At 39.0% G+C, this 13,630-nt stretch overlaps 1 protein-coding gene across 1 annotated transcript in view; it reads right to left on the bottom strand.

Annotated features, from left to right (window-relative positions):
* Nucleotides 1–410: 410 nt before the first annotated feature.
* LOC127096118 (uncharacterized) overlaps nucleotides 411–13,630 on the bottom strand; it is a 37,890-nt gene continuing 24,670 nt past the window's right edge. Inside the window, exon 5 of the mRNA XM_051034733.1 lies at nucleotides 411–535. Coding sequence (XP_050890690.1) covers nucleotides 411–535 — 125 coding nt within the window. The remainder of the gene's footprint in view (nucleotides 536–13,630) is intronic.

A 13,630-nucleotide genomic window follows, 5' to 3' on the forward strand; every position in this document is an offset into this window, starting at 1 on the left:
CACAATTTGTGGTTTTAAGTCCTAGATGAAACATTCATTCAATTATGTTGCAAAAAGATAATATTCAATTACAAAAAAGAGTAAAGTTCTCAATGCATTCTAAAATTCTAGCCGGAGGTAACCATGTACCTTAGCATTATTCACTTGTTTATTTTTATCATTGCCATCCAAGCTCGGATGCACCTTCATTGGATACTTCTTTGAGGAGCAACCAATCTAGAAGGTTTGACACTCCACCAACCAAAAATTTATTAAAACAAACGAAATTTAAAACATAAATAATAACATTACTTCAAAATTTAAAATTGTTCATGGGGGACAAAACACCCAAAAAGTACATAACCAACAACAAAATACACAAATCTGAAAATACAGTAGAAATAAAACATAATATGAAAAATAAAATAAACTTAGCCCTCCACGGACTCATAACCCTCATCAGTACCGACTTCAGAACCGATAGCCTCATCATCATCATCATCATCATCATCTTCAGCATCATCAGCAGCACCAGAACCAGCTGCACCAGCACCCGCTGTAACACCCCGATGAAATAAGGATAATTATTTAATTTAAATTAATATAATATTTATTAATTTAATTAAATAATTGGAATATTATTGGAATATTATTATTATTGGAATAAAAGTTGGAATTAGAAAAGGTCCCATTTGGTAAAAAAAAAAAAGAGTTTTCACGTGAATACAGAAAAGCGACTGAAAAATGGAAAAGGGCAAAGAGCAAGAGAACAAGGGTTGAAGGAAGGAAAAGCTTGAAGCTCAGAGATTGGCCGGATTAACTCAGGTAAGGGGGGTTTATCGCCGTTTGATGGGTATTATGGGTTAACATGTAATGGGTAGTGATAAACCATTGATTTGACTCTGATTAGAATGATGTATGCTGAAAATTGTGAAATATTGGATGAACGAAATATGGGTTTAATTGGAGAAATTCGTAGGAATTAGATGTAATAATGTTAGCAATTGTGAAATCGAATAAGGTATGATTCGTGTTAGATGATATGAACGATTAATGTGAAAAATTGGATTGTAGGAGGTTGGAATTGGGAGATCTCGTAGCAGAGAAAACCATAGCAGATCTGGAAATCTGGTTTCTGGTCATACGCGTATGGCACTAGGCAATACGCGTATGAGATGGTCTGGTACGCGTATGGCACTAGGCAATACGCGTATGGATGAGGAAGATGATGTTTTGAACGTGGTTTGGCCCCTGTTGGTACGCGTATGGGGAAGTGGTACGCGTAGCATACGCGTATGAGATGGTGTTACGCGTATGGGATTTGGTCAGGAGATGGGCCATACGCGTATGGGACTAGGCAATACGCGTATGAGCAGAATTGTGATTTTTCTGTGCTGTTGTTGTGCAGTTTTTGGTTGTTCAGCTGAGTAATGTAATTTTAGCTGATGTATGATATAGTAGGGATCGTTTCCCGTTGTTTTGAGCAGTGTAGGTATTAGTAGAGTGTGCTAATACTGTGATTATTAACTGGCATGACATGATATGAATTTTGTGATAACCTGCTGATGATGTATGATGGTATGCATAATACTGTGAATGTATCTGTTCTGTATGCAATTGTGAATGGACTGTTTATGGCTTAGAGTGTGAGCATATGTCTATTTTGAATTGTTGTTGATGTTTGCATGCTAGGTGATTTAGCATGTATATTATGGCCTTTATGGTGGTAGCTAATTCCCATGGTGAGGAATTAGTGAGTGAGTTGTTGTGGATTGTTTTTGATGTTTGCATGCTAGGTGATTAGCGTGCATATCATAGCCCTTGGGGTGGTAGCTAATTCCCATGGTGAGGAATTAGTGAGTGAGTCACTAGGTCTCAAATGAGTGGGACTAGTGAGCTTGGTAGCCGTACCTGGATTTGGTCGGTGAGGTTGAACTATATGTTCACGAATAGTCGGTACCGCATGCATGGAGTCTCATTGCATAATGTATGTATGGCGTATAATATGAATGGATGTGTTCCAATATTATACGTGTGTTTTGTGGTTGTGTTGAGTATGAGTATGAGTATGAGTATGATTATGAGTTATGTTGCCGTTGCTGAATGTGTGATATGATTAGGGTGATGAAATGTGTTAATTTACTTAACATTACATGATATTTTATAATGCTTATTATATCGATTGAGGAACTCACCCTTACAACTATTTTTCAGGTAACGAGCAGTGATTGAGTAGGAGCTAGTACTTGGAGTCTAGTGTAGTTCCTTAGTGGGTCATGCTCTGGTAGATGTAACATCGGGGAGGGATGTTTTAATTGTTTTATTGTTGGTTGTTGAACCAGTTTACATGTAATGTGTTACATGTTTTGCATGATTGATTTGATTTCTATCCGCTGCGAATTATGAAATGTTTATTTTGATTAAATAAAGAGCATGACAGTTATTTTGGTGAATGGTGTGAAGTGATTGTGTGACACCCTTAATTGCATATCTACTCTGATATATATTTGTTGTTTTAATTAAATATTTGGGGTATTTTAGAAGGGTGTTACATTAGTGGTATCAGAGCATAGTCGGTCGAGTCGAGTCGTAATTATTCTGTTTCCCTGTACGTGATAGGTGTTGTGTAACCCTATCAGTACTTATTGTTGTAGCTTGTTGGGTTTTCAGAATAGAGATGGCTGGAAGAGGTAGAGACGATGCTGCGATTGCTGAGGCTCTGGGTATGCTAGCTGGAGTACTTGGAGGGAATCCGAATATTGTGGGAATGGGAGCTGCTCGTCAACTGAGTGAGTTCCAGAAGAACAATCCTCCAATGTTCAAGGGAGCATACGATCCAGATGGTGCTCAGAAGTGGTTGAAAGAGATTGAGAGGATCTTCCGAGTGACTGAGTGTGCCGATAACCAGAAGGTCAGGTTCGGTACGCATATGCTGTCAGAGGAAGCAGATGATTGGTGGGTTGCTACCCGCACTGAGTTGGAAGCTGCTGGAAGTACTGAAATCACGTGGGCGGTGTTCAGAGAGAGATTCCTGAGGAAGTACTTTCCAGAGGATGTCAGAGGAAAGAAAGAGATAGAGTTCTTAGAATTGAAGCAGGGCAATCGGTCTGTTACTGAGTATGCTGCTAAGTTCACAGAGCTGTCGAAGTATTACACTCCCTATGATGAGGCTACTGGGGAATTCTCAAAATGTGTGAAGTTTGAGAACGGGTTACGTCCCGAGATCAAGCAGGCTATTGGGTATCAGCGGATTAGAGTGTTTTCTTACTTGGTTGACTGTTGCAGGATTTTTGAACAGGATACCAAGGCCAGAGCGGAGAGCTATCAGCAAAGGGTTGATAGGAAAGGCAAGAATCAGAATGATCGTGGGAAACCGTATGCAGCTGGCAAAGGTTTCCAGAGACAAAGTGGGATGAAGAGGCCTAGTGGGGGAGACTCCAGTGCCCTTGCTAAGTGTTACAGATGTGGTCAGGCTGGACATCGTATCCATGAGTGTACCAGTAATGAGAAGAAGTGTTTTAAGTGTGGAAAAGGTGGTCACTTGGCTGCAGAGTGCCGGTTGAAGACTGTGACTTGTTTCAACTGTGGAGAAGTGGGTCATATCAGTCCATAGTGTCCTAAGCCGAAGAGAGAGAACCAGTCGGGAGGCAAGGTCTTTGCTTTATCGGGTTCTGAGACTTCTGCAGATGATCGTTTGATCCGAGGTACGTGTTATATTAATGGCTTTCCTCTTGTAGCTATTATTGACACAGGTGCGACTCATTCCTTTATATCTTTGGATTGTGCTGTGAAACTTAAGTTAGAGAGATCTGAGATGCATGGAAGTATGGTGATTGATACTCCTGCGAAGGGTTCAGTGACTACTACTTCAGTTTGTTTAAATTGTCCTTTGAGTATTTTTGGTAGAGACTTTGGGATGGACCTAGTGTGTCTTCCACTAGTGCAGATTGATGTTATCCTGGGTATGAACTGGTTGGTGTTTAACCGAGTTTATATCAACTGTTTTGATAAGACTGTGATCTTTCATGAGATTGAGGAAGGAAAGAGTTTGTTTCTATCAGCAAGGCAGGTGAATGAGGCAGTAGCAGATGGGGCAGAGTTGTTTATGCTGTTAGCGACTTTGGAGGCTAAAGATAAACTGGTGATTTGCGATCTAGCCGTGGTGTGTGATTTTCCTGATGTGTTTCCTGAAGAAGTGAATGAATTACCGCCAGAGCGTGAAGTTGAGTTCTCGATTGATTTGGTACCTGGTACTAGGCCGGTGTCGATGGCTCCGTACCGTATGTCTGCTGTTGAGTTAACTGAATTGAAGAGTCAGTTGGAAGATCTGTTGGATAAGAAATTTATTCGTCCGAGTGTGTCACCGTGGGGTGCACCAGTGTTATTGGTTAAGAAGAAAGAAGGTACTATGAGGTTGTGTGTGGACTACAGGCAACTGAATAAAGTGACGATCAAGAATCGGTATCCTTTGCCGAGGATTGATGATTTGATGGATCAGTTGGTTGGTGCGAGTGTGTTCAGCAAAATAGATTTGAGATCGGGGTATCATCAGATACGTGTGAAAACTGAGGATATTCAGAAGACTGCTTTCAGAACAAGGTATGGACATTATGAGTATTCTGTAATGCCTTTTGGTGTGACAAATGCGCCTGGAGTATTTATGGAGTATATGAATAGGATTTTCCATCCGTACCTAGACAAGTTTGTTGTGGTGTTTATTGACGATATTTTGGTGTATTCGAAATCTGAAGAAGAGCATGCTGAACATTTGAGAGTGGTTTTAGGAGTTCTACGCGAAAAGAAGTTATTTGCTAGATTGTCCAAGTGTGAATTTTGGTTAGAAGAGGTTAGTTTTCTTGGTCATGTGATTTCAAGAGATGGTGTTGCTGTTGATCCTTCTAAGATAGAAGCGGTATCTAAGTGGGAAGCTCCGAAGTCAGTTTCTGAGATAAGGAGTTTTCTTGGTTTGGCTGGTTATTATAGGAAGTTCATCGAGGGATTTTCTAAGTTGGCGTTACCGTTGACGATGTTGACTAGAAAGGGGCAAGCGTTTGTTTGGGACTCAAAATGTGAAGAAGGTTTCCAAGAGTTAAAGAGAAGGTTGACTACTGCTCCTATTCTGATATTACCGAGTTCGTCGGAATCATTTGAGGTTTACTGTGATGCTTCATTGTTGGGTTTGGGTGGTGTGTTGATGCAAAATAAGCAGGTTATAGCTTATGCTTCGAGACAACTGAGGGTTCATGAGAGGAACTATCCGACACACGATTTAGAGTTGGCAGCCGTGGTATTTGTTCTGAAGTTATGGAGGCATTACTTGTACGGGTCAAGATTTGAGGTTTTCAGTGACCATAAAAGTTTAAAGTATTTGTTTGATCAGAAAGAGCTGAATATGAGACAGAGGAGATGGTTAGGGTTTCTGAAGGATTATGACTTTGGTTTGAATTACCATCCGGGTAAAGCAAACATAGTGGCTGATGCATTGAGTCGGAAATCATTGCATATGTCTATGTTAATGGTTAAGGAATTGGATTTAATTGAGCAGTTTAGAGACTTGAGTTTGGTGTGTGAGAGTACTCACAATAGTGTTAAATTGGGAATGTTGAAGTTAACAAGTGGTATTCTGGATGAGATTAGAGAGGGTCAGAAATCCGATGTGTTTTTGGTTGATAAGTTGACTCTAGTGAATCAAGGTCAAGGTGGTGAATTCAGAGTTGATGAGAATGGTGTTTTGAAATTTGGTAATCGGGTGTGTATTCCGGATGTTACCGAACTTAAGAAGAGTATTCTTGAGGAAGGACATCGTAGTGGCCTGAGTATTCATCCTGGAGCTACGAAGATGTATCATGATTTGAAAAAGTTATTTTGGTGGCCGGGAATGAAAAGAGAAATTGCGAGTTTTGTTTATTCTTGTTTGACTTGTCAGAAGTCAAAGATTGAGCATCAGAAGCCGTCTGGGCTAATGCAACCGTTGGTTATTCCAGAGTGGAAGTGGGATAGTATCAGTATGGATTTTGTTTCTGGTTTACCGAGGACAAGTAAGAATTTTGAAGCTATTTGGGTGATTGTTGACAGATTGACAAAATCGGCTCATTTCATTCCGATCAGAATGGATTATCCGTTAGAGAGATTAGCCGAGTTGTATATTGAGAAGATTGTAAGTTTGCATGGTATTCCGTCGAGTATTGTTTCGGATAGAGATCCTAGATTTACATCGAAGTTCTGGGAAGGTTTGCAGAGGGCTTTGGGAACTAAGCTGAGATTGAGTTCTGCATATCATCCGCAGACTAATGGTCAGACTGAGAGGACGATTCAGTCACTAGAGGATCTTTTGAGGGCTTGTGTTTTGGAAAAAGGAGGTGCTTGGGATTGTTATTTACCTTTGATTGAGTTTACCTACAACAATAGTTTTCATTCGAGCATTGGTATGGCACCGTTTGAAGCTTTGTATGGTAGGAGATGTCGGACACCTTTATGTTGGTATGAGTCCGGTGAGAGTGCTGTGGTTGGACCGGAGATTGTTCAACAAACTACGGAAAAGATTAAGATGATTCAGAAGAAGATGAGGATTGCTCAGAGTCGTCAGAAGAGTTATCACGACAAGAGGAGGAAGTCACTTGAGTTTCAAGAGGGAGATCATGTGTTTCTTCGTGTTACTCCGATAACTGGGGTTGGTCGAGCTTTGAAGTCGAAGAAGTTGACACCTCGATTTATTGGTCCTTATCAGATTTTGGAGAGGATAGGGGAGGTAGCCTATCGTATCGCTTTACCGCCGTCACTTGCGAATTTGCATGAGGTTTTTCATGTGTCTCAGTTGAGGAGGTACATTCCGGATCCGTCGCATGTGTTCCAAGTAGATGATGTACAGGTGAGAGATAACCTGACTGTTGAAACATCACCTATGAGGATCGAGGATCGAGAGTTGAAGCAGTTGCGGGGTAAAGAGATTGCTTTGGTAAAGGTAGCTTGGGGAGGACCAGCAGGTGGCAATGTGACTTGGGAACTTGAGAGTCAGATGAAGGAGTCTTATCCTGAGTTGTTCGCTTGAGGTATGTTTTCGAGGACGAAAACTCTTTTAGTGGGGGAGAGTTGTAACACCCCGATGAAATAAGGATAATTATTTAATTTAAATTAATATAATATTTATTAATTTAATTAAATAATTGGAATATTATTGGAATATTATTATTATTATTATTATTATTATTATTGGAATAAAAGTTGGAATTAGAAAAGGTCCCATTTGGTAAAAAAAAAAAGAGAGTTTTCACGTGAATACAGAAAAGCGACTGAAAAGTGGAAAAGGGCAAAGAGCAAGAGAACAAGGGTTGAAGGAAGGAAAAGCTTGAAGCTCAGAGATTGGCCGGATTAACTCAGGTAAGGGGGGTTTATCGCCGTTTGATGGGTATTATGGGTTAACATGTAATGGGTAGTGATAAACCATTGATTTGACTCTGATTAGAATGATGTATGCTGAAAATTGTGAAATATTGGATGAACGAAATATGGGTTTAATTGGAGAAATTCGTAGGAATTAGATGTAATAATGTTAGCAATTGTGAAATCGAATAAGGTATGATTCGTGTTAGATGATATGAACGATTAATGTGAAAAATTGGATTGTAGGAGGTTGGAATTGGGAGATCTCGTAGCAGAGAAAACCATAGCAGATCTGGAAATCTGGTTTCTGGTCATACGCGTATGGCACTAGGCAATACGCGTATGAGATGGTCTGGTACGCGTATGGCACTAGGCAATACGCGTATGGATGAGGAAGATGATGTTTTGAACGTGGTTTGGCCCCTGTTGGTACGCGTATGGGGAAGTGGTACGCGTAGCATACGCGTATGAGATGGTGTTACGCGTATGGGATTTGGTCAGGAGATGGGCCATACGCGTATGGGACTAGGCAATACGCGTATGAGCAGAATTGTGATTTTTCTGTGCTGTTGTTGTGCAGTTTTTGGTTGTTCAGCTGAGTAATGTAATTTTAGCTGATGTATGATATAGTAGGGATCGTTTCCCGTTGTTTTGAGCAGTGTAGGTATTAGTAGAGTGTGCTAATACTGTGATTATTAACTGGCATGACATGATATGAATTTTGTGATAACCTGCTGATGATGTATGATGGTATGCATAATACTGTGAATGTATCTGTTCTGTATGCAATTGTGAATGGACTGTTTATGGCTTAGAGTGTGAGCATATGTCTATTTTGAATTGTTGTTGATGTTTGCATGCTAGGTGATTTAGCATGTATATTATGGCCTTTATGGTGGTAGCTAATTCCCATGGTGAGGAATTAGTGAGTGAGTTGTTGTGGATTGTTTTTGATGTTTGCATGCTAGGTGATTAGCGTGCATATCATAGCCCTTGGGGTGGTAGCTAATTCCCATGGTGAGGAATTAGTGAGTGAGTCACTAGGTCTCAAATGAGTGGGACTAGTGAGCTTGGTAGCCGTACCTGGATTTGGTCGGTGAGGTTGAACTATATGTTCACGAATAGTCGGTACCGCATGCATGGAGTCTCATTGCATAATGTATGTATGGCGTATAATATGAATGGATGTGTTCCAATATTATACGTGTGTTTTGTGGTTGTGTTGAGTATGAGTATGAGTATGAGTATGATTATGAGTTATGTTGCCGTTGCTGAATGTGTGATATGATTAGGGTGATGAAATGTGTTAATTTACTTAACATTACATGATATTTTATAATGCTTATTATATCGATTGAGGAACTCACCCTTACAACTATTTTTCAGGTAACGAGCAGTGATTGAGTAGGAGCTAGTACTTGGAGTCTAGTGTAGTTCCTTAGTGGGTCATGCTCTGGTAGATGTAACATCGGGGAGGGATGTTTTAATTGTTTTATTGTTGGTTGTTGAACCAGTTTACATGTAATGTGTTACATGTTTTGCATGATTGATTTGATTTCTATCCGCTGCGAATTATGAAATGTTTATTTTGATTAAATAAAGAGCATGACAGTTATTTTGGTGAATGGTGTGAAGTGATTGTGTGACACCCTTAATTGCATATCTACTCTGATATATATTTGTTGTTTTAATTAAATATTTGGGGTATTTTAGAAGGGTGTTACACCCGCCCCCTCACCAAACACAGGCCTGTCCACAGGCCAACTAGCGTGCTGCAGAAACTGCTCACGTGTCATCATAGAATGCTCACCGAAGGGGTCGCGCATCTGCAACTGTAGCAGCTGCATAGAATCGTGCATATCGAGCATGGCGCGCTGAGTTGCCGCCATCCAATCCCAGTTATAATTGCAGACAGCCTACTGGAAAGGATCGGATCCTAGAGTAGAAGTACCAGGACCATCAGAAGCCCCGGTAACCTCAGCAGCTGAACTACTTCTTGTCGCATCTCGAAAAATACGATTCCTCGCGATGGTCGCGGAAAAATTTATGTTCGAACAGAGTCGCCACCGAACTTTATTTATCCCAATGAAGGAATAGGGAAATATCGATAAAACCTTTTAGAAAAATAGAATAATGGTCGTCGCAACCATATTCGGGTTCGGGAGTCGATTACGCAAGGGGAAGGTATTAGTACCCCTCACGTCCGTTGTACTCAACGGGAACCTTTTAGTCTAATTTGCTATTTGAATGTTAGTTAAATGTTATTTGCTTTATTCGAGTAATTAGAGTTGATAATAGATATGGATGAAGACCTCAGGAGGGAAATGGGAGGTTTTTTATTAGTGTGCTCGCCAAGATCTCGCAATCTCGTGCCTACGTATTCCTTATGGTGCAATAAGGAAATCAGAGCATTCGTAGTTCAGGCAACTACGGTTTTGGTGTGTTTTGTTTGATGAACGACTGTGTAGGTCGGCGTTCTAAAGGCTAAACGCTGGCTTGTCTACTCTCGGCGGAGGCTTAAGCACTGGTTTGTTATGCGCATTAGAAAGGATTGACAGTGTTCTTTTGAAGAGGTTTTGGTCACGCGGGGGTGACGAGTTGAATTGATGTGTTTGATGTTTGATTGGTTTGGTTTCGATCGCACGGGGGCGAGAAGTTAGGTTTGATTTGTTTGAGATGTCTTTTGAAGAATGACGAAAGGTTGAGCAATGTGGTGTTCACCAATTGTCCAATTCTTTCGAGGAGTAATAAGGCGTCCGCCTTCTAGTCCCTTTTCGTTCGAATTATTTTGAAAGTTTGTTTGTGGATGTTGAATATGCACGGTAGTGAGGCGTACGTCTCCTACTTGCTTATTCAAAGGATAATGAGGCGTACGCCACTTATTCCTTTATCCAAGTTTATTTAGCGTGTTTTAGTCGGAAGTCGATAATTTGGGCAATATGGCGTTCGCCAATTATTCAAATAATCGAGAGATGGTGAGGCATACGCCTCCTATCTCTTTTATCATCCGAGGTTTAAATTGTAAAAGAATATGTCTTGAGATGTCGTATTCGATTGCGCTTATAGTTTGAATTTATTCGATTGTGTTTTAATTTGATGACGAAGATTCGAGCAATGTGGCGTACGCCAATTATTCGAATGATCGAAAGATAGTGAGGCGTACGCCTCCTATCCTCTTTTCATCTGAAATGTAGAATAAAATGTTTGTAGGATTTGGGAATTTGTAGAAATGTTTTGAAATATTATGATTTGAAGTGTTAATCGGGTGACAAGAACTTGCGCAATATGGCGTACGCCAATTATTCAAGTGCTTGAGAAATAGCGAAGCGTACGCTTCCTATCTCCTTTTCAACCCAAATTTTATGTTTAAAAGAGAAAATTCTTTAGAAGTTATATTTGATTTGAACAATGATTGTGTGGTTTAAGATTTAATCGGATGACAAGAACTCGCGCAATATGGCGTACGCCAATTATTCGAGTGCTTGAGAAATAGTGAAGCGTACGCTTCCTATCTCCTTTTCATCCCAAGTTTATGTTTAAAAGAGAAATTCTTTTGAAAGTAGATGGTTTGGAAAATGTTTGAATTTTGTGAATGAAATGAGTTTATTTTGTGTATTATTTCATCTACTCGATTAATCAATAATCAAGTAGGTCTCATTGTAAGAAAGCCCAAGAGTAAGCTATGTGAGGTTGATGGCGATGCGAAGAGCAATCGGCTTACAAGGGTGTTTTAAAAATGGGCTCGATATTAAATCGAGAATTGTATGATTTGTGCTTTTTGAAATTGGTTTGGGTTGGATGAAACTAATTAAGTTAATTAATTATAATTAATCGGATTTAACTAACTAATCAAAATTCAACTTAGTTTAATTAAAAGTGATAAAAGATAACTAGCAATGTTAGTTGAATGGATTGAATGAAAGTGGCCATAATGTGCTTCAAAAACCGGTTTGGACGAAATGACAATAAAATTGATGTCATTCGCGAGTTCATAACACGGTGAAAATATACATTTAATTTATTGAAACTTTGATGGTATAGCGACATGGTTTTGTCGAATCCACATAAAAATCTAATTTAGATGTAATGGAATTTAAACGACAACTCAACCTTATTTTATTTACAATGTCTTTCAATAATTCTGGATTTTCAAAAGTAATTTATGCACATGAAACTTACAAAACAACAGTTACTCCTATAAACGGCCTAAACGTTTTTCACATTTGAATCCAACCAAATTACAATAAGATGATACCAGTTTTGTCACTTATCATAAGCTTTTCTCTGTTTATGTCAATGGACCATTTGCTTAATATAAGTTTAAAAACATCATTTTGGAAGAAAATGTTGGCTGATTATTACACCTTGATTGTACAGTGAGTACGGTTGTTGGTTTTTTTAACAAAGAAAACTCATAACTTTGGCAGACTTTTCAAAATCACATGAACCAATATTTAAATGAATAACATGCCAATTAACCAACACTGTTATGATTTATAACAAACGGCTTAAACCTGCAAACACAAATCAACAAAGTTATGTGACCCTAAGGATTTCTCTCTTGCGACTCTTTAAAGAAGAACGGACGTCTCATCGGAACAATCAGAAAATCACAAGCAACTTATGATAAACCATAGCAAAATTTCACTCTAGCACTTATGTCCTTATGTAAAGCAGAAATGCTCAAAGAGAAATAGCAGGGGTATCATACAATAAAACTCAGTTTAGAAAAGGAAACAAAGGTATAATACAGGAATCCTAGGCCAACCAACGATATTGAAATGCAGAAAAAGTATTAAACAACAGCCGAAACATAATCGAGTAGAATAACCAACCCAAACAAGAAAGGAGACCTCGAGTTATCGTATGTTGTTGACGGCTAGCTGCTTACTGTTGTGCTACGAGTTACCACTTTCGAACCCTTGGAAGCTTTTGAAATCACTGTAGCTTCAATGTTCACACACCTTCCCTGTAAACTTTGAATATTTCCAGAAGCCACACGTTTTCACCAAATCAGTTTAAGCACAAAAATTAAAATAAAATAAAAACTACAGGAATGGTTGAGAGGTGGGTCGCGAGATTAATGATGGTGGTGCTGGTTTGAAGATGATTTTGTTGAGTTTCGTGTGGTGGGTCGCGATTTGGAGGGTGTATGTGCGAGGGTTTTGGTTGTTTTGACGGTGTATTGATGGTGGTCGAGGGTGGACGATGAAGATGGCGGTGGTTGCGAGGTTGAGAGCGGCGATTTGGGAGAGACGATGAAGGGTTTCGGTTTTCCTTTCTTTTTCGTTTTCAGAGAGGGTTTTGTGAGAGAGGGAGAGTGAAGGTGAGTTTTTGAGAGAGGTGAGTGAATTTGATCAAGAGTGAATAGTGAGTGTGTGTTATGAGTGAACAGTGCGTGAGATTTATGAGTGAGAAGGAGAGGGAATGGAGCGTGAGTGAGAGAGAGATTCTTTGGATTTTTCTGCTGAGTGTGAGAGGAGAAAATGAGGGTAGTTAGTGGGGTGTGAGCCTGCTCTTTAATGAGTGGAGTTAGGTGATTAGTAGTGGAGAGTGAGTGGAGAGAGACGTAGCAGACCGTTGGCAAAGAAAAGAGAGATAATTTGTAAGTGTGTACAGGAATCCAATGCACAATTTTTTTATAATTATTATTTACTTTAAATAACAAATCATAAAAAACTTTAACTAATATTTAATTTAAACTAACTAATATTTAATTTACACTAACTAATATTTATTATTTAAAGAAAAAAACATCAACAATCCTTAATTCAACTTAGAAAAAATATATAATAACATGAATTTTTAATTTTGAATATTAAAACATATAAATAAAAAGATTGATTATAAATAAAAATCGGATGTACATTTATTCGAAAAAAAAAATGAACCGGTCACACTAGAATTGTCAGGACAAAACATACTTATTAAAAAAATACAGTCTTTCTTCAAATCATGAAATAATTTTGCACTGATTAAAAAGGCTCAGGCGGTTCAAGATATAACCGAAACAGTCACTGCTGACTTTGCCTGTCCTTGAGAAATGATTCGACTGATTGGTCTGTATTTTCAATAAATTCATTCTGACTGATATTTTAGGTGTTATTCATGATGCAATTGTATGTCATGTTGTGCATATGATGCAAAAATAAAAATGAAATCAATTCTGTGAAAATTTAAATATGCCCGGACAAAATTGGGGTATGACACTTCTTACATTCTTCGGTTTGCAATACTTGGCCACGTATCGGTCATCAATGGGCGGCGGGAT

The sequence above is a fragment of the Lathyrus oleraceus genome, chromosome 6, assembly GCF_024323335.1.
Source record: "Lathyrus oleraceus cultivar Zhongwan6 chromosome 6, CAAS_Psat_ZW6_1.0, whole genome shotgun sequence".
NCBI lineage: Eukaryota > Viridiplantae > Streptophyta > Magnoliopsida > Fabales > Fabaceae > Lathyrus > Lathyrus oleraceus.